The sequence below is a fragment of the Temnothorax curvispinosus genome, unplaced genomic scaffold (genome assembly GCF_003070985.1).
Source record: "Temnothorax curvispinosus isolate PA1 unplaced genomic scaffold, ASM307098v1 QBEX01002547.1, whole genome shotgun sequence".
NCBI classification, from domain to species: Eukaryota; Metazoa; Arthropoda; class Insecta; order Hymenoptera; family Formicidae; genus Temnothorax; species Temnothorax curvispinosus.
Genome location: NW_020212327.1, coordinates 1 through 18423, shown reverse-complemented (window position 1 = coordinate 18423; position 18423 = coordinate 1). Strand labels below are relative to the sequence as shown.

Sequence of the window (18423 nt, the reverse complement as noted above, 5' to 3'; positions counted from 1 at the left end):
TAATTTTTTTGAACTTGTAATTAACTTCAGTAACAGTACAATTATTTCTGTAATTAATAGTACAGAATATTTCACCAGCTGTCACAAGCAAACTGCCTTGTTCGTAATATACACTATTGTATTTCTACTATGTACATATATTTCCAATTGTTATTATTATTACATTATTGATTACAATTGCAACACTCATTCCGATTCATAATGTCATACATGTAAATTGAGACATCTTTTTAGAAACTATTGAATTTTTGTATCTCTTCTTAGGTAGAATCTAGCAAGACAAATAATTACATTTTTATTCAGTACCTGTATATGAACAATTGGAAAAAATTTATCATTGATATCTATTCAGGAATTTTCGTCGTTCACTCCCGATGTTCAAAGTCCTAGACGATCGCAAAATTTACATTTTATGGAATGATGAATAAAGCTCGATGTGAAACCGTTACGCTGATTAATAATAAACAAATTTTCCATTATGTATAGATTAGCACTCATTTCATTCTTCGCGAGATAACGTCGAAAAAAAATTGTTTTTGTTTGGATACGCAAACTGAGCTTTGCGTAATTTCTTTTCTACTCTTTATGCTTATTCAACGCCTCCAGTAATTCATCCGCGGCTTCACTAGTTTTTACTCTCAACAGCACTGGGATTGGCGGCGGTGAGGAATCTGGCATCGGTAGGCAGACTAACATTATCGTGTTCTTGTTCATCCGCTTCACGGGAATGCTTTGAGTCAACAGGGTATTGAGTAATAAACTGCCCAAAGCAGTGTCGGCACGTACTATCAATTGTGTTTTCCCGTTCGGCGTCGGTTTCAGATACAACATCCCGACGCCCCTGTCACTAAAATTGTTGTCTTTCTTCACGAAGACTTTACATCTGTAAAAAGAGAAACGTATTTAATTAAGTCGCTGCAATAATAAAGATAATCCTACTATTTAAAAAATTTGGTATAGTTTTTATTTCAATATTCGCACTATAATGTAAAAATCACGACAAAACTACCTTTGTTCATAAGTAGCACCTTCTTCAGCTACTGGTTTAAAATCCGGCGTCGGCGGTTCCTCATCTTCTTCTTCCTTATTTTCATTGTCGGCCTTGTCTTCGGAATCTTGCGGTTTTACCGCTTGAGGAGCAAACGAAAATGGTTTCGCACTATAAATTATAAGAATATATTTTCGCATCTCATTTAATATATCATATCAAGAAAGTTAATGAACAAATTACCTTCCGAAGCTAAATCCAGCACACACGTTACTGGCAGTGGAACTCTGCCCGAAACTAAAAGTAGGGAAGGTAGGAGCAACGGACTTCGCGTTGGACTTGGTTTCCTCCTCGTCCGCATTTCCATCGTCCGAAACGGTGGGTTTATGTAAGAAAGGGTTACCTTCCACGTTCGTATTGCCAAATATACTCTTACTAGCGACGTTCGATTCTACGTTTCCAAAAATAGATTTGCTCTTATCGGTAGTTACATCCGTATTACCAAATACGGATTTAGGACTTTCCTTCTGTTCCGTGTTACTGAATATCGATTTGGTATTCGCGGTAATATTGGAAAATATCGACTTCTCGGGCTTCCATTCTGCTCCCGCGGTTAAAGCAGGCTTCGTATTAGAGTTTAAATTGCTAAACGCCAACTTTTCTGATTTCGTCTCCGTGCTCATGTCCTGTTTACTATCGTTTTGCGCAGCCTGTGTCGAAGTTTGCGAGGTTTTCGCCTTAGTACGTTCCTCTTTTGATGTAATCTCTTTCAAATATCGCTCATAATCCTTAAATATAGGTGTCAATATACAAAACGGATTTGCGTCTACATGGCTCTTTATCCATGTAGCGACGCTTTCATTCAGTCCCTTTAGTTTCGAGTAATAATCTGACGAGTGATTCTTCGTCTTTTCAGTTCCTTGCTGGGTTGAAATCTTTTTGCTCACACCCGTGCTCGAAGGTGTTTGTAACTTGGCGGTATTCTCTCTTTTATCTGCATCAATTTCCGAAATCTTGGGAGCACCGTTGCTCGCAATCTGCCTGCTACTTGTATTTACAGTCGTCGCTGCTGACGCTGTGGAAGTAGTCGTACTAGAAGCGGTGGTTGAACCAGCTAAAAAACTAAACGGAGACATACTTGTCGTAGGTGTGGTTTTGAAACCTGCAAATGTTCCAAATGCACTTTTCGTGGGACTTCCCTAAAACAGTTAACGCAGCATAGCGATAAAAGGCAAATATAATTGAGGCAGTTCCAAACAGCAGGAACATATACTCACATCCTTCGATGGCAAACGACGCCTCGCTGTCTTTATAACCCTCTTCTCGAGTATATCATTTGACGCCATTGCAAACGTCCCCGCATCCTCTGGTTCGTTCTCCTCGTTCCAGTTGTCGTGATTCAATTCTGTTGTCGCAGATCGCTTGCCTGACATTTCTGCTACCTAACAACAGACTTCGTGTGCGAGAGACCAAGAAGAAAACGTAATTAATAACAATGAGATAAGTGCGTTACTTGAAACGGAAGAAACTTTTAATGTATTCGATAATGTAATTTCGCGCGAGCGAAATGCCACAACCAAATATCTCTGTCAGAAGCAGAAAGAAGCTAAAATTGTATTTCCCACTGTGTTGGACAGTTCGAGATGACAAATCGACTTACAGACAAAAGATCTTTTTTTTTTTCAAGATTACGTGGTGAAACGTAACACATAGATTCTTATTTCTCGCGAGATATAAAATAAGAAGGGAAATCGGAGGTACATTTACGGAATTTATTTGCGTGAGGGACGATTCGGTCGATATCACGTCGCCAAATCAGGTTAGGTTTCAAAGCGACGTCGTTCCGGCGAGTTTCGAATCGCCAGCTGAAATATCTTCGGCGGACGCTCCGGAGCAAACGATTTTGTTCCGCCGGGTGAACGAACGAGACGCAAAGGTGAGACGCACGGGTCCACTGCATAACCTCGCGGCGGCGAACGACGGTGATATCGATTTTTATTGCACTCACCTCGAGAAATTGAAACGTTTGCCGCGGTGATTTCGACACTCTCGACGTCTCGTCCGCGACAAACGCAGAGAGGCCAAGAGCAGCCAAGAGAGGCAACTGGTTGGTCTGGAAGTTGCTCTTTGAAGTCCGTTACGTATCGAAAAATGTCGTCGCGTTAGCTATCAAGCGGCGTTTTCACTGGCCTCTTTTGTCCGATAGAACAGTCTGGATAGGCTAACCATTTGTCGGGTAATTATTTATATATATAAGCTTATTTTTCTCATTTTTATTCAAGATAACAAATAAATTAGCAATTCATTAAGCTATAATATTTTATTTGTCGTATGATAAATGATTTAAACTTGTCGATTAGCTAAAGAAGTTATCGAGAGTTTCTATTTGTATGGAAAATTTGTATGAAAAACTATACAGGACCCCTATTCTGTAACTCGTAACGACAGTGTCGGTATCGTTACGTTGTCGTTGCGCAGGTATACTATATGGAAAAAAAGCTGCGCAACGACGACATAACGATACCGACACTGTCGTTAGAGTTACAGAATAGAGGTCCTGCCTTATTTCGCGTTCATAAAGGTGAAATTTCATGGGCAGTGAAAAGCAGCAGCAGATCGTACTGATTGGCTACAAAATAGAGAAGTTTTAGGAACTCGAGAACTTCTCTATTTTATAGCCAATCAGTACAATCTGCTGCTGCTTTTCACTGCCCATGAAATTTCACCTTAAGGTTTGAGAAAGTGAACCCACATTGGACGATTGGACTCGCCTCGCCACAATCGTCACATTCGTTACGCGGCTGTCGAGATGATCGCCACACTGTTGCTGAACGTGTAAAAAACAAAAGTCTAAGTGCACATCCAGACAAACTTTCAACTGCATATAATTATAAATATAAAGAAAATTATTTAATCGCATTTTAACATAAGATCCGCGCGTAAAATGCGATTGGATCATTTTCTTTATATTTATGGTACGCAAATTATCTGGATAAGCTCTAACTTGGAATATTTTCATGTGACATCGCACGTAAGTTTCAGTATTTTTTATTTCAATAAATAATATTTTATTTTGTTGAAAATATTATTTTATATATTATTATATACAAAAATTGACGCAATATTATTTAATTATTAGGTTACCAAGATCCAGTTCGAACCGTAAATGGCGCTTTTCTGTCTAATTGATCGAATATTATTTTATTTATTACAACATTGGAGCGTGAAGGCGATGAGGATGAAGATGAACGGTAAGAAGTAAGAAGACTCCAAATATTATAAATCTGTATTTCTCTTAACCATTGCATATATGTGAAAAGGTATTTATTAATCTTCTTCTTTAGTTCTTGCTGGCACCATTAGGCAGAAGCAACCACCTACATGGTCAAAAAAGCTATTTAATTACAATAGTTGCATTGTAAAGGCATTCGAGCGAGAGGTTCGCGTTATTTTAATTGAGAAATTAAATAGCTTTGCGTATAGCCGGCTTATAGCGTACGGTACGCAAGGCGATTCAAGTTGACGCGCAGTCGCGGACGCGATGGCATTTTTTCAAACATTTCCAAGTATGGCTACTTGAAATTAACGCGAGTTTATTTTTCAAGGTGGCGGCACACCACGAGGCGACGCAGTGCGGCGAAAATGTGGAAATTCGGGGGAGAAGTGTCGAAGGTGGCCGAAAGAGACGCTACAAAAGGGACCCACGCGACTTCCGGCGTGCCAACTGCGGCGAGGTATCCGCCAGCTGTCGCTGGCCGTGTCGCGCGCCGATTGGCCGAGCGGCGCGTCGATGGCGGCGGCGACGAATCAGGGAGCCGAACCCAGCGCGGCGCGGAACTGTCTCTCGGCGGCGTGACGCGGAAGTTGCTCCTTTCCTCTCCTCTCTTGTAGCCAAAGCCGGCGAGGCAAGTTACACCGGTCCATTATTTAAGCGAATATCCAACGACGACGTCGAGCTCCGGATCCGTGCCACGCGCCTAGAATATCTGCCTGCAGAACGTGCTCCGATTTCGGTTTCCGAGCCGGGAGACGACGCGCCCTGACGCTGCTGGCAGTTGGCACCGAGGTCCAAGGGATACGGGCACGCTTTGTCTATATCGCGCGGCGAAGTTGTACGGAGGAACGCGAATCACGATGGCGGCAGCGGTAGATTACCAGAACCAGGCGCAAGACGACATGCAGGATCAACCAGGGAAAGGGCATCCCAACGATTCTCATAATCAGGATCATGGCCATCAGCAGCACCATCACCAGCAACAGCACTCGTCCTCGCAACCGGGCCAACAACAGGCGACCGCCGGGATCCCCGGCAAGGACGACGAGCGTAAGCTCTTTGTTGGCGGGCTGTCCCGCAGCACCACCGACAAGGATCTCCGCGATCACTTCGGCAAGTTTGGCGAAATCGAGAGCATCTCGGTCAAGGTCGATCCCCACACCGGCATTTCGCGCGGTTTCGCCTTCATGGTGTTCACCAATCCAAAGACCATCGACAAGCTACTCGCATCCGGCGAGCATTATATCAATAAACGCAAGGTACGTGTGTGGGCAGCGTTATTACGCGGGTACTTTGCGCGCTGGATTATTGCGACCTTAATAATGACGCACGTTTTTGCAATGTGACGAGAGATTTGGTACGACGCTTAACGCCACCTCCCTCTCGTGCCGTTCTATTGTACACGTGTATATTTATGCATTTTTTTCTTATTGTTTATACAGGTAGACCCAAAGCGAGTCAGTAAAAAACCTCAACACGGTAAAATCTTCGTGGGTGGTCTTACTCCCGATATTACCGACGACGACATTAAGAACTACTTCGGCCAATACGGTACCATTGTCGAGCTGCAGGCGCCTTTTGACAAAGTTAAGAATCAGCGTAAAGGTTTTTGCTTTATTACGTTCGATTCGAAAGAAGTCGTGTACAAGTTGTTGAAGACGCCTAAGCAGACGATTAATGGTAAGGAAGTAGACGTCAAGAAAGTGAAGGTTAATCCGGATCCAAGAAATCAGGGCTTCTGGGCGCCTGGTTACGGCTACGGATACGGCGGCGGTTACGGCTACATCCCCGAGTACAACGGTTATCATAGCGGCTACGATGACATGTACGCGAACTACGATTACGCTGGTTATGATGGCTACGACAATATGGGATATGGTCCCAAACCGCGAGGTAACGGTCCGGGACCGCGTCAATTTCAGAGACATCAACCGTATTGAGAAAGAGTGTGAGGGAGAGAAAGAGAGAGAGAGAAAGAAAAGTGTGCGTGCGTGTGTGAAAGTAAGAGAGAGAGAAAAAAAAAGTACAACCGAGAGCTAAATCTCTTGGTTATATATTAAAACATTTGATGATTACGAGTAGAACCTTTTATTATAGGTGGAACGTTTCGTCTATCAAACCGAGACTGAATCCGGGATTATGGGGGGGGAGAGAAAAAGATTTAAAAAAATGGAAAAGCCTCACCCCAAATACCCCGAATTTAGTACGTTATGAAGGATGCTTTCGCAAGTAATGGCTTAATAATGGATATTAACAGTAACAATTAAGAGTAACAATATTAATATCTTCGTTCAACAAGTGTTGAGCAAAAAGTCGTTCTCCAAAAAAAAAAAAAAAACCAGTGTTTCAGAATTGAGGACCGAAATGTAAAACGGATCGACCGCACGTTAAATTTTTCTCTGTAGTATCTCATCAATTTCAAACTGATTAATTTAAATAATAGCAATTTAAATTAATTCTAGTTTTAATTTAATTGGCAATTCAATAAACTTGCTAAGCAAGATTCCTGAAGTCGGATCCAGAACAAGATAACGAGTCTGCTCGTTAAAGCGTTAATGACCCTGTGTACTATTCTGTAAAAAAACATATGTTTTGCTCTTTGTATCGTGTTATACTTTTTACACTTGAAGTGAAAAAGTTATGCTGTATGTATATGATGTATGTGTATAATGAAAGGAAAACGAGCGAATGCCTTCAAAAAAAGAAAGAAATTAGAATTAGAAGGAGCGAACCTACAGACATTTTGATCAATAAAATATCTATTAATTGTCATTTTCAAAATTGTGCTTTTTACCATGTCGATAATTTCTTATCGTGTGAAATATGTTTTTCCTATATGAGATACAAGCTTGACAATGTGAGAATTATATAAAACGGCACGAAACATTTTTTTTTTGCGCAGAACCAGTAGCAATTATTAATAATTTTAATGCCATTCGACTTTTTTCTACTTGTAATAGTAAAGTCTATGTAAAAATGGCAAACAAACGAACGAACTTGCTTTATATTGCGCGTGAATATTAACTAATATTGGATTTGTTTTCTATTGTGCACTGACTGCACTAGTTTGAGAAGTGTACATATACATTGAAGCGTAAGAAACGTATAACACGAGACTCACGCTTTAGTATATGTACAGTTCTTGAACTACCGCAGCCAGTGCAGCAATAGAAAACAGATATAGTGTGATCGTGACTTTAGTTAAGTGAAGTAGACCAGCAAGTCCTGAAATATGATTTGATCTAGATCTATTTGTCTTATATTCCTAATTTGCTATTAACATGTATATCCATCGTATTGGATTATCCAGAAAGTTTATGCCACATCTTTAGAAGTATTCGCTGGAAGACCCAACAAATTTTGACAAGATGAAATTTTCATAATTTTTCTTATAGGCCGGTATTCGTAGTTCGTTCCTATATTTAAGTACAATCTTAAAATGTTACAAATCGATTACAGCCGTGTTAGCATCTCAGGACATTACTTAAGACGGTCTTGAGATAAGAATGGACTACGAATACGGATCTTAGATACAGAAACAAAAGTATATATATAAATACGTTTGCTATTTTTTTTATTGGCACAAACTTTTCGGAAAATTCAATACCTTAATATCCTACTTTAGTGATCCTTTATACGTTAAAAATTTGAGTTTTATTATTCAAATATTACTTTCCTATAGCTTACAGTTGTATCTCAGACTACGTTTGCAATTTAATGTGTGTAATAATTCAAATTGTTAGACAATCTTAATTTTTACAATCGCAGTCTAATTATATGATCAAAAAAAGCGGATTAATCCACGAAAGAGAAAATACAGTCTAATCTGAGTCTGACGCGTCTTTTGAGACTGGATGAAATGACAATTACATTTATAGTATACTCACGAGTCATAATGATTGCAAAAGAAAGTATCGTATCGTACATCATTTGAAAAAGAAAAAGAATCATCGATTTCTGAGCTTGCTTGAAGCGCTTTTTTTTCAACGCCCTACGTTTGAAAGCGCAAGTTAATAGTATTCGGTCTTCTTCTCACGTCCACGTTCATCTTCTCTTCGCAATCACAAGCTCTCGCTTTATTGGAAATGGCAAAAAAGGAGTGGTTAACATTCAAGGACCAAGGCCTTAGATCAAAATCGATTTCTCTGCTTAGCGTTAGTAAATAATTCTCATAATTAGTAAATAATAACATAATGTACTCTATCCTTTGATTTTGATTAGTAATGTAATGATGAACATCTTATGGCTGCAAGATTTATATGTACATATCGTATATATATGCGTGCATGCGCGCATTATACATAGTATGCGTGTACGCATGCACGTACGTGTATGTGTATATATGTACGTGCGTTTAATGGATACGAAACATGCGGAAACGAGATAAAAATTAATATTTAGAGCAAAAAAGTAAAAAAAAAAATTATATAATGAAAATATACACGTGAAGTACGCGCGCGAGCGACGAGTCCAACTTGTAACTTCCTGCTGTCGACGAAATAGCACATTTAGTAGTAACGAGAGAAAAGAAAAACGGGAGAACCTTGCCGGTATAATCATAGTTTACACAATATTTAACGCAGCATCGTGTCATAACTATCGATATCCTAAATGTATCATAAAATGTATATCGCCCGTAATTAATTGTCTGGCAGTTTGTCTCTAATAACGTAAGACGGATAAAATCTGTCTTGAAACAAAGTTCTATTCACTTGCGTGTCGTCTGTGTACGGTCTGCGTATCTCAGTCTGTACTGAAAAATATGGAAAAAAAATGCAAAAAAAAAAAAAATAAGAATAGAATAGGATAGATGTATGCGAGGATGATCACCGCTGGAGATAATTAATAACGAGAGTGACAAAGGCTTCCCTAAACTGATCCAGGTGACCAGTAAACGTTTAAGGCGCGCGAAATGACCGGGGATGATAAAACGAGTTATAAACCATTTCTTTCACACACTTCTGTGTCGGGCAGTTCCCGTTCGCCGTGTAAAGACTGCTCTTCATATCGCGAAAAGACTGTTAACACAAGCGATGAATACAGGCACTAGGAAAATCTTGAGAAACAGTTGATAGAACTTGCGGTTTCGAAACCACGCGAAATTGAGAGGATTAACTGATTAACGTATAATTGTAAAGAATGTAGATAAGGTACACAATGGGACTACATTTAGGTACATCGAAATTATTACAATCGAAATATTATAACGAGGCCGACGAAGCTACATTCAAAAGAAAAGAAAAGAAAAAAGTTTTTTCCGCAGACGTCGCAAAGGCATAGGCGGTTTGGCTTGACTCTCGCCATCGTGAGCACGTGCAAATGGGAATTATCCCCTCGAGAAGATCCCGAGCCAAGCTAATGCCTTTGAAATTAATTCTGTATACTGTGTATACCATATTTGCTGCGTGCGAAAATATATATTGAAAAACAGAGGGGTAGAGTAGAGAGAGAAAGGGAGAGAGAGAAAAAAAAAATTTTAAAGGGAAACGATACAAATATTTTGTTACTATTAATTACTATTCGCCTGTTTCACCCATGACACAGTGTATATTTTAATTATAACAAAAAAAAAATAAAAATATCCCCATTATTTCAAATGTTCTTTGTGGAAATTTATGATATTACAATATATACATATATATAAAAAAAAATGCAAAAAGTTTACTTGTTTCACTGTTAAGTTCTGTGCGCTCATTTCTTCCCGAGGAAGATTGAGAGAATTTGAAGACTGCGTCTTCTGATTTTATATATAAGATATATTTGATATATATATTTATAAGATATACGCATAAGGTATATAACAAATATAATTATATAGCCAATCTTAATCTTCTACTTTACACGTTCGATTTTAATCTTCTGTGTCTACATACTTATATATCCAATTTTAATCATCTATCTTATATATTCGTTCTTTTCTGTCTTTATACATTCTATATACATTCAGTTTTAAATATACAAATATGACTTAATTTTTTATCTCTCTCGAATAAAATACGGTAAGCTTTTTGCACCGATCGGATCCGATACTTTGTTTTTATTTTAATCTTCTCCGAGGAGGGGGGGGGGGATCGGGGGGATCACGGGGACGACATTACGGTCCCCTCGACAGATGCCGCGTCGCGCGATCCTCGCGACGATGCTCTCGGCATCGCTTCGGCTCGGCAGTACGGCGTTTTCCGACACCCTGGTAGTTGCGGCGCTGACTCGTTCCGGTGTGTTTCGCAACAGCTGTGTGGTTGATCGAGCTCGTCGCGTTTTCGGAGCGGCTCTTGCGACGAGGACCGAACGACCGGGGCGTCTTCTCTGAGCGGAGGCGAAGCGCGGAGGATCCGACGGAAAGGAGCGACGTGCGAGCGGAGCGACAGAGAAGGAGAGAGAGAGAGAGAGAGAGGGAGGGAGGGAAAGCGTGTTCACGAGCACTCAGACACGGTGCTATGCCTCACCCAGAATCGGCACGGTTGCCGTCGCGATCGGTCACGCCGCTCCGACGATCGCGGGGATTCGCGATGTAGCCCCCTCCTCCCTCCTCCACCGCTCCTGCTCCTCGCTTCTTACCCCGCAAGAATCCGTGGAAAAATACACACTCTCTTCCTCTCTCTTTCTCTCTCGGCGTTTTGTCGCAACACCCTGGTCACATCGATGCGTCGTCACGCAACGTCGACGGGCACTCGCGCAACAACGCTCACGGATCCTGGCCGCCGCGCCGAGTGCACCTCGTCGTCGTCGTCGTCGTCCTCATCGTCATCATCGTTAACGTCGCTGCCTCCAACAAGAAGTGCCTTCCCTCGACTCCGATCGTTCGGCCGTGCGGGCCTCCCGATCGCAGGGGAGGCAGCGTGTACGTTTCACCTGCCCCGACGACGATCGCGACCGACCCGCACCTTTGTCCAATCCTGCCTGTGCGCCTCGGTAAGTGACGAGTCTCGAGCGATAGGTTCTGTCGAGGGGACGGATACCTGTGGGAAATAATGAAGGGGGGAAAAAAACGGCTACGGGGAATAGAGGATCGGGTACCAGGTCAACCGAGTTGAACAATGCCGTTGGAAATTATATATCTTCGAGGCTTGTCCCGGATAGAACTTACTGAAGCGAGTTTCAGATCAGCCAATTACTATGTTGCGCACATCGTAGGCTGAACCTGCGACGTGAGGAAAACGTTAGATTGAATTGTGAAAATGAATTATCGTCTTTTCTGTTTTCTAAGAATCTTAAACCGGTACTTGAACTACCTTCACGAATTAGGAGACACATTTCTTTGCCGAAGAATTTTAACGTACTTTTTTGTTAGTAAACTGATACCTAAGAAACGAGATCGTTATTGACGTTGTTTCATCCATAATCTGTCTTTCAGAGACAAATTTGTGATCATTGATGGATCGAGGATTTGGAGTAACGGCGGGCGTCGCGTATGTCTTTCCTGGAAGATATGAAGCTTCTAATCGCCCACGAGATCGGAAAGTTTCCGAGCCGGCAGTCTTCTTTTTTTTTACTGTGCGTGGAATTTAAAAAAGAAAAAGAAACCCGCGTGACTCGGCATTGCGTAATGTGTCGTCTACGGTCGGTTGTTTGGATACGTATATAATTTGTTGCGTGTCGTTGAACGCGCGTTTGTAAAAAAGTGACTCACCTCGCACTTACGCGGTTTTTTTGTTGAGCTGAAGACGTGGCAACCTAATTGAAATTGATAATTACAGTGGGACGGCAAAACGGAGATTTAGATTGTAACAAGTTTTTCCCTCTTCCAACGGATACAGTGATCTTTGGCAAAATTATGTAGCCCAACAAACCTAAATCGATTCGTATAGTTTCGTCCTATCGTGCATAACTCACTGTAATTATTAAATCGGTAGGCATATGAGCATTGTATACAAGCATCATTATGATAGTAACTTAATGACACATTTAAGTTAATCTAAGGATATATAATAATTAGCCCTTGCGTACTCGCTGAGTCAGATCCATTAGATCCAAGCTATTCTTCTATTATTCGTATTTACAGAGAAAAATATTTTAGAACGTTTTCTTTTTCGGGTATATTCTCTTTTTTTTAGACTTAGATTTCTAACCTGTTATTAAGGTGAAAATATGTTCATCAAATCCTAACTAATCTAAGACTTTAAACTTTAAGTCATATAGACACTAGTAATAGATAACGTGAAATTTTTAGAACAATCTTAAATCAAATTTGGACCAAATTATGCTAATAAAATTGGTCCAAACTTGAAAAATTCGACTCGGAATTATTTTACAATTTCTTTTTATTACAATGACAGAGCAGTGGGTAAAAATAAGATTACATTCATAGTACCTGAGCTCGTCATATCCCACTTTAATAAGGATAAAGGTTCTGAAATTTGTTAGAAGATTTTCATTGTTCAATTGTCAAGATTTAAGGATTTAAAAATGGAAGAGAAGTCGCATGTCTCCCATTGATGTACATTCATAAAAAAAGAGGATAGGTATCCATATCTTAATACGTTTATTATGGTTGTCATCGTTATCATAATGATTCTTTAGATGCGGATAGATATCGATAAACGGCAGAAACAGAGAGAGAGAGAGAGAAAACACGTGTAACTTTACTGACTTGGTTTCTAGTTTCTAGTACGCGAGTACTCGAGGGTTAAGTATAAGATATCGAGTTGACGCGATAAGATTTCACATTTATGGGTATTTGCGATTTTGCAGATAAGTGAATCAGCTAATTGAGGCGGAAATGCATTGCTGAGACGGCGCGAGAAGCAAAGGGAGATTGTCGTTCGAGTAGTCGGAGTGGCGATCCTCGGTACATAACCTGAAAAGACAAAATGTCCCAACTAAACATCAACACGGGCAAGCGAGGGAGAGGGGTCGCGAGTACCTCCGCGTCGACCGTTTCCGCCCTGAGCAGCTCCACCGATCTGGCGAGCCTCTTCGAATGCCCCGTGTGTTTCGACTACGTGCTTCCACCTATTTTGCAATGTCAGAGCGGACATCTAGTCTGCACGAATTGCAGACCGAAACTCTCCTGTTGCCCTACGTGCAGAGGTCCTTTGGGTACGGGAAGACTTTCTTTTTATTGTTATCGAAAACTGGTTGTTGGAATTGTATCTAACGAGCGGTTGACCAACACAGGTAACATCCGTAATTTGGCAATGGAAAAGGTGGCGAGCAACGTGATGTTTCCCTGCAAATACTCCACCAGTGGCTGCACAGTCTCGCTGGTGCATACGGAGAAGGCAGATCACGAGGATGCATGCGAGTTCCGTCCATACAGCTGTCCTTGCCCGGGCGCGTCCTGCAAATGGCAGGGATCGCTGGAACAAGTGATGCCGCATCTTATTATGAGTCACAAAAGTATTACGACCTTACAAGGTATTAAATCTTTATCCCGTTTACCGATACTTCGGTTGTAACTATTTACACATTGTTTTTTCTGCAATCTTTTCCAGGTGAAGACATTGTTTTTTTGGCAACTGACATTAATCTCCCCGGAGCTGTGGATTGGGTCATGATGCAATCTTGTTTTGGCCACCACTTTATGCTGGTGCTTGAAAAACAAGAGAAGTACGACGGACATCAACAGTTCTTTGCAATTGTACAATTGATCGGATCTAGGAAGCAAGCGGAGAACTTTGCTTACAGGTAACTGTAACTCGTGTTATTTATCTAAAAGTAATAATATCTGTCTTAAAAAATTCGGTAGATTTAATATTTTCATCTCGTGTAAGTGTCTGTATTTATTTTCTCTTGTATGTATTTATTTCTTATTTTAATTAAACTATTCTAATCAACAGACTAGAACTAAATGGGCACAGAAGACGTCTCACATGGGAAGCGATGCCGCGTTCTATTCACGAAGGTGTGTCGTCTGCGATTTTAAATTCTGACTGCCTTGTATTTGACACCTCCATTGCGCAGCTGTTCGCTGACAATGGAAACCTAGGAATTAACGTTACAATTTCTATGGCCTGAGGAAAGCCAGAAAAAGCAGTGTAAAAAGAAGGAGGAAACGTCACTTCCCGGACATATCGAGCAGCCCTTGAGATAGGTGCAATAAGGTACTCAAATGGGACTGCCCGCTATGCGCAGAGAACGGTTCTTTTTGTGTTACCAAATGGATATTAGCAATACGGAAACATTAAGGAATGTTGTTTCGAGTATGTTGACTATATGCAGCATTTGGATACTCAGCACAGGAGCGTCGTTGAAAAGCTTTAAAGAGTTGGATGTGATATTGATACGTCACGGAGACAAACGTAATAAACATCTTTTCGATATATCCATACTATGATTTTAGAGCTTTGATGCTGAGCACGATATCGAATTCCGAGAAAAAGAAAGTACCTGATATCTGCTGTTGTCACATTATTCTCACTCTTTTTCGCATTGAACTTTCATTCATACCTCTTCGGGGAGATTTTAATAATGCGAGACAACGCATTATTTGACATTGACATCTTTTTTGTCTGTATTTTAACACTTTTCTGGACTTAGTACGGCGAAAGGCGAATTACGAGACAAATTTCACAAGTTTACTGAATCTCGTCATGTATTTATGTATTTTGTTCTCCGTATATATTTTTATAGTATTATTTTCGTTTATATAAAATTTACTTCCTCTCGGTCTTCTAAAATCGCTATACTTCGTATTTTTTTTTTTTTTTTTTTTTTTTTATTAAACGTCTTGTATGTACGTATGTGTTTTCTGTATAACACGATAAATCCGGCTTTTGTGACTAACACAGTAAACGTAGCCGCAACTGTTTCGTTATTCCACATTATGATTACATGATATCGTGCTTTTTGCGATTTTTATACGCAAATAGCGGTGAAAGGCAGATCAGTTTTTCACGATCTAGTCTGAATGTCGAAGCAAGATGCTAATATTTTTACAACAGTTATATTAACATGGGGTGCGTTCCAAAGTGCATTGATAGTACTGAATATCTATAGCATATGTGAGCTATAGATTGTCAGAGCTGTCAGTACATTTCGAGATGCACCTATGGTGTGGAGCAATGTTCAATTGCAGCAAAGTTCCTGTAAGCGAGATAAAAAGGAAGTTTAAAAGTGACTGAAGCAATGATATTAAAATAAGTAAAAGAAATGTTTTATTCAATTTGAATTAAAGTACGTTGCACAGCATTCTCTCTTTTTCTTTTGCAAATATTAACGTCACGTTACACTTGCTCTCGAATAAAACTCATTTTTATCAATATCAGTGCGAAAGAAAGAAAAAAATTGCTCTGTACCACGTTTAATGTTTATTGAATTAATTTTCTTAACAAATGTCTTTTTTTAAGTAAGATATTTTTTATAGGAAGTGCTATTATAGATAACAATCGTTCTCGCGGTAAGATTTTCTCATAGCTATAAAGATTTTTCTTTATTCTCGTAACTTATGCTTTTCGAGACACGCCAGATTCTTCTTTTATACCGTTATTTCGTGTAACATTCGTTAGTTTTGAAAAGCAATGAGATATTTAGCAAAAACAGAGCATTGAACCGAATTGCGTCACAAAGTCGTTCAATAAAAATTCGAGCTAACGGAAAGAAGTTATGGGGAACATTGTTTTCTTCGGAGGAACAATTTAGACTGAAATGTAATTATACGAGATGAGTAGGCTAAGTCTATAACGATTGATTATATATTTTTCATAGGTTACGGAAATTTGCACGAGTTTTACTTTCGCTAAGTAAGTAATTCCATACGTATTGTTGAAACTGCCTTGTCAAAAGGCTGCTGACGACATTGGATTAATATATATTCTATATCACCCGCAATTACTCGCGAATTATTTATCGGTTTAATGCCCTGTAACACAGTTGTAAGTGAGATAGAGAGAGAGCGAGAGAGAAGGTTCACGAAGTGTATAGGCGGAAGCACTGTTATTGTAAATAAGACGCGAAAACTTATTATGTGATATAATTAGTATTAGTAATGTACATCACAACATGCCGATATTCACGATGTTGGAAATAACTCGAGGGAACCAAGTGCACGGTGTACGCGCACACCGTAATAAATATGATTTAGCGTGTATTAGCCCAAGCTTGTAACGGATTATGTTTACACACGTCTATCAGGCGGATAATTTAATTTTAGTGGATTCGCATGGAGAAATGAGCGTTCTTGGCGGTTACCGAAAAAAAAAAGAAAACAGGAGAGAAAACGAGATCGAGCCCTTGAGTATGACATTGGTTGTTACATCCCGTATCGAGACTCTGGAGAGTATCTTCCCGACTGTTGGCATGAAACATAATTCGGCAAATCGAGATTGCGGAATAATCAGTGCGCTCACCGTACTGAGATCACGATTGGTACGCACAATTGGATTCTACACAAGTATATCGTAGTGCGATATAGGGAAGGATTACACGCTAGATGTGATTTTTCTCTCTGTAAACGCGGCACTGGGTGGTGACCTAATGATTTATGTTTCAAGAAAACGCACATTACGTTGTTAAGTACCCTGTACATACGATAAGATAAACGATATAGCGTAATCTTTATCCTTTAACCAAGTAGTAATTTATTCTCTAGCATTCGCGAGGGTTCCATTGCTGTTTCATCGAAATCATCATCACGAATAATGCATTTTCAATTATTTTAACGGATATATCCACTGTTTCGCTCGTATCGCAGAGGATGATTATGTAATATTCCCGAAAAAAAAGGAAAGCGAGAAAATAAATACGAGAAAATAATTAATTGCGTTATGAGCTGCATGAAGAATAAATGAGCTGGCGAATGAGAATGTATGTAAAACGTTGAAGGCTTTGGGAGCTCGCGATCGATAGATAACGAAGTCGTACGACAATCTCATCGTTATTTCGTTTCCGCGTGAACCTAAAGACGCCTTGTGTTAGATTTATGATTTATGTTACAGTACATGACTTTCCCTTTTTTACTTAAGACACGTTGAAATTATTACGTTTGAAATAAGGATAAATCGAAATCAGTTGTGTATACAGCGGACGGTTTGGAGGAATTATCCCATTTTACACGCGCGCTTGGAGAGCCGTCCGTTGATTTTAACTTTTAGCTATTCGCGAGATCTGCGCTTTGATGAGATGTGAAGAATGTAATTTGTACTGAGCTGTGCAACTTGGCGAATGCCCGACATATCCCGGATAAATCGAGCAGGAATACGAACGAACGAGAACGAGAGTTTTTCCTTGTTTGACGACACAATTTGCGAATCGCGAATGAATTGTTGTGAGCGGCGAGTCCACGACGGAATCTTCGTGTTCTACGAGATGTCTGGCGGAGAAGCCGGTGGTGCTCGCGTGTTATTCGCAGAATAGTATAATTGTCGAGAGAATAGCTTTATTTAAATATAATGTATATACTTATATATGCATATTTATAGAATCTACAAAATGTTCAAGCCATGTATAAAGAGCATGAATAAATTTTTTTTTATAGATACTTTTCTATCACCGGCGATGTCGCTTTCTTGTCATGTATCACAGTATATACAGGAAGTATACAATTGAATCGTTCAGAATTAATATGTGATTTATTAACTTGTAATACTTTACATTATTGCGATTTTATATAATTTGTTAATTTTACTGATGTTACATGTTTATTACGTTAAAATGAGGAAGATCAAAAGTAAGAGAGATTCAATAACGAGGAAGATTAGAAAATTTTGATTGAATAAAGGAATAAATGAATAAAATCAATGAAATATGGTGAACAAGCAATAATTCACTAATTTTATACGATCTGGTAGGCGTGACTTGGGGCTAAACGTCCCATAGCGTTTTGTTTAGCGAAATGGATTTGTGGGAAACAAAGTTAGCTTTTATGCATAATTATACCTGATCAAATTTTATTTTAATACAAGTAAGTTACAAATTATTATCTTATAGACTTTCAATATATTATTAGCCTCAATACAGATAAGATATACAATAATTAATTGGATTAAATGGTAATAATTATCTTTACATCCGCGTTTGGAAATTTATTTAGTTTATGAATTTTTATTTAATTTTTGGCGATAAAAAAGTTTTTTGGCTTCACGTGATTGCCAAAACTTTAGTTCGTGAAGCTGATTGGCTATCGTATCCCATGCGGTCTCTTGCACGTGTGTCTGAACATGTGATGTGCCGTACGCACATGCTGAGAGTTTATGGTTATGTTCTCTCGAGCCGAGTCTGAATC

General features: G+C 39.6%; 3 protein-coding genes across 10 annotated transcripts; 2 read left to right on the top strand and 1 right to left on the bottom strand.

The window, feature by feature from the left end:
* Positions 1 to 3102, bottom strand: LOC112451792 (nuclear pore complex protein Nup50). Of its 6 annotated transcripts, none has more exons than XM_025011657.1 (5): positions 2997 to 3102; positions 2266 to 2441; positions 1232 to 2187; positions 1010 to 1159; positions 1 to 883 (listed from the first exon to the last, which is right to left on the bottom strand). In XM_025011657.1, exons 2-5 carry the CDS (start codon positions 2419 to 2421, stop codon positions 577 to 579), a joined length of 1569 nt encoding a protein of 522 aa, XP_024867425.1. In that variant the 5' UTR covers positions 2422 to 2441; positions 2997 to 3102; the 3' UTR covers positions 1 to 576. The 6 variants fall into 6 exon arrangements, with proteins under 6 accessions (XP_024867425.1, XP_024867428.1, XP_024867427.1 ...); XM_025011660.1 differs by having other exon boundaries at positions 2266 to 2430; positions 2997 to 3097; XM_025011659.1 differs by lacking the exon at positions 2997 to 3102 and adding an exon at positions 2750 to 2990.
* Positions 3103 to 4845: 1743 nt separating this feature from the next.
* Positions 4846 to 9500, top strand: LOC112451790 (RNA-binding protein squid-like). Of its 2 annotated transcripts, XM_025011653.1 has the most exons (3): positions 4846 to 5521; positions 5705 to 6155; positions 6360 to 9500. In XM_025011653.1, the coding sequence occupies exons 1-3, from the start codon at positions 5123 to 5125 to the stop codon at positions 6389 to 6391; spliced, it is 882 nt and encodes a 293-aa protein (XP_024867421.1). In that variant the 5' UTR covers positions 4846 to 5122; the 3' UTR covers positions 6392 to 9500. The 2 variants fall into 2 exon arrangements, with proteins under 2 accessions (XP_024867421.1, XP_024867420.1); XM_025011652.1 differs by having other exon boundaries at positions 5705 to 9500.
* An 892-nt stretch (positions 9501 to 10392) lies between these two features.
* On the top strand, positions 10393 to 17679 carry LOC112451791 (E3 ubiquitin-protein ligase SIAH1-like). Of its 2 annotated transcripts, none has more exons than XM_025011654.1 (5): positions 10393 to 11174; positions 12954 to 13301; positions 13380 to 13619; positions 13697 to 13889; positions 14042 to 17679. In XM_025011654.1, exons 2-5 carry the CDS (start codon positions 13073 to 13075, stop codon positions 14217 to 14219), a joined length of 840 nt encoding a protein of 279 aa, XP_024867422.1. In that variant the 5' UTR covers positions 10393 to 11174; positions 12954 to 13072; the 3' UTR covers positions 14220 to 17679. The 2 variants fall into 2 exon arrangements, with proteins under 2 accessions (XP_024867422.1, XP_024867423.1); XM_025011655.1 differs by lacking the exon at positions 10393 to 11174 and adding an exon at positions 11687 to 11756.
* Positions 17680 to 18423: the final 744 nt, after the last annotated feature.

Excerpts from the sequence above, each read along its gene's own strand:
- LOC112451792 (XM_025011657.1), bottom strand. The coding sequence starts at position 2,421 with ATGTCAGGCAAGCGATCTGCGACAACAGAATTGAATCACGACAACTGG. Across the intron at positions 1,160-1,231 it reads GCTGGATTTAGCTTCGGAAG|TGCGAAACCATTTTCGTTTG; the intron begins GTAATTTGTTCA and ends TATAATTTATAG. Across the intron at positions 884-1,009 it reads GGTGCTACTTATGAACAAAG|ATGTAAAGTCTTCGTGAAGA; the intron begins GTAGTTTTGTCG and ends CTCTTTTTACAG.
- LOC112451790 (XM_025011652.1), top strand. The coding sequence starts at position 5,123 with ATGGCGGCAGCGGTAGATTACCAGAACCAGGCGCAAGACGACATGCAG. Across the intron at positions 5,522-5,704 it reads ATTATATCAATAAACGCAAG|GTAGACCCAAAGCGAGTCAG; the intron begins GTACGTGTGTGG and ends TTGTTTATACAG.
- LOC112451791 (XM_025011654.1), top strand. The coding sequence starts at position 13,073 with ATGTCCCAACTAAACATCAACACGGGCAAGCGAGGGAGAGGGGTCGCG. Across the intron at positions 13,302-13,379 it reads TACGTGCAGAGGTCCTTTGG|GTAACATCCGTAATTTGGCA; the intron begins GTACGGGAAGAC and ends TGACCAACACAG. Across the intron at positions 13,620-13,696 it reads AAGTATTACGACCTTACAAG|GTGAAGACATTGTTTTTTTG; the intron begins GTATTAAATCTT and ends AATCTTTTCCAG.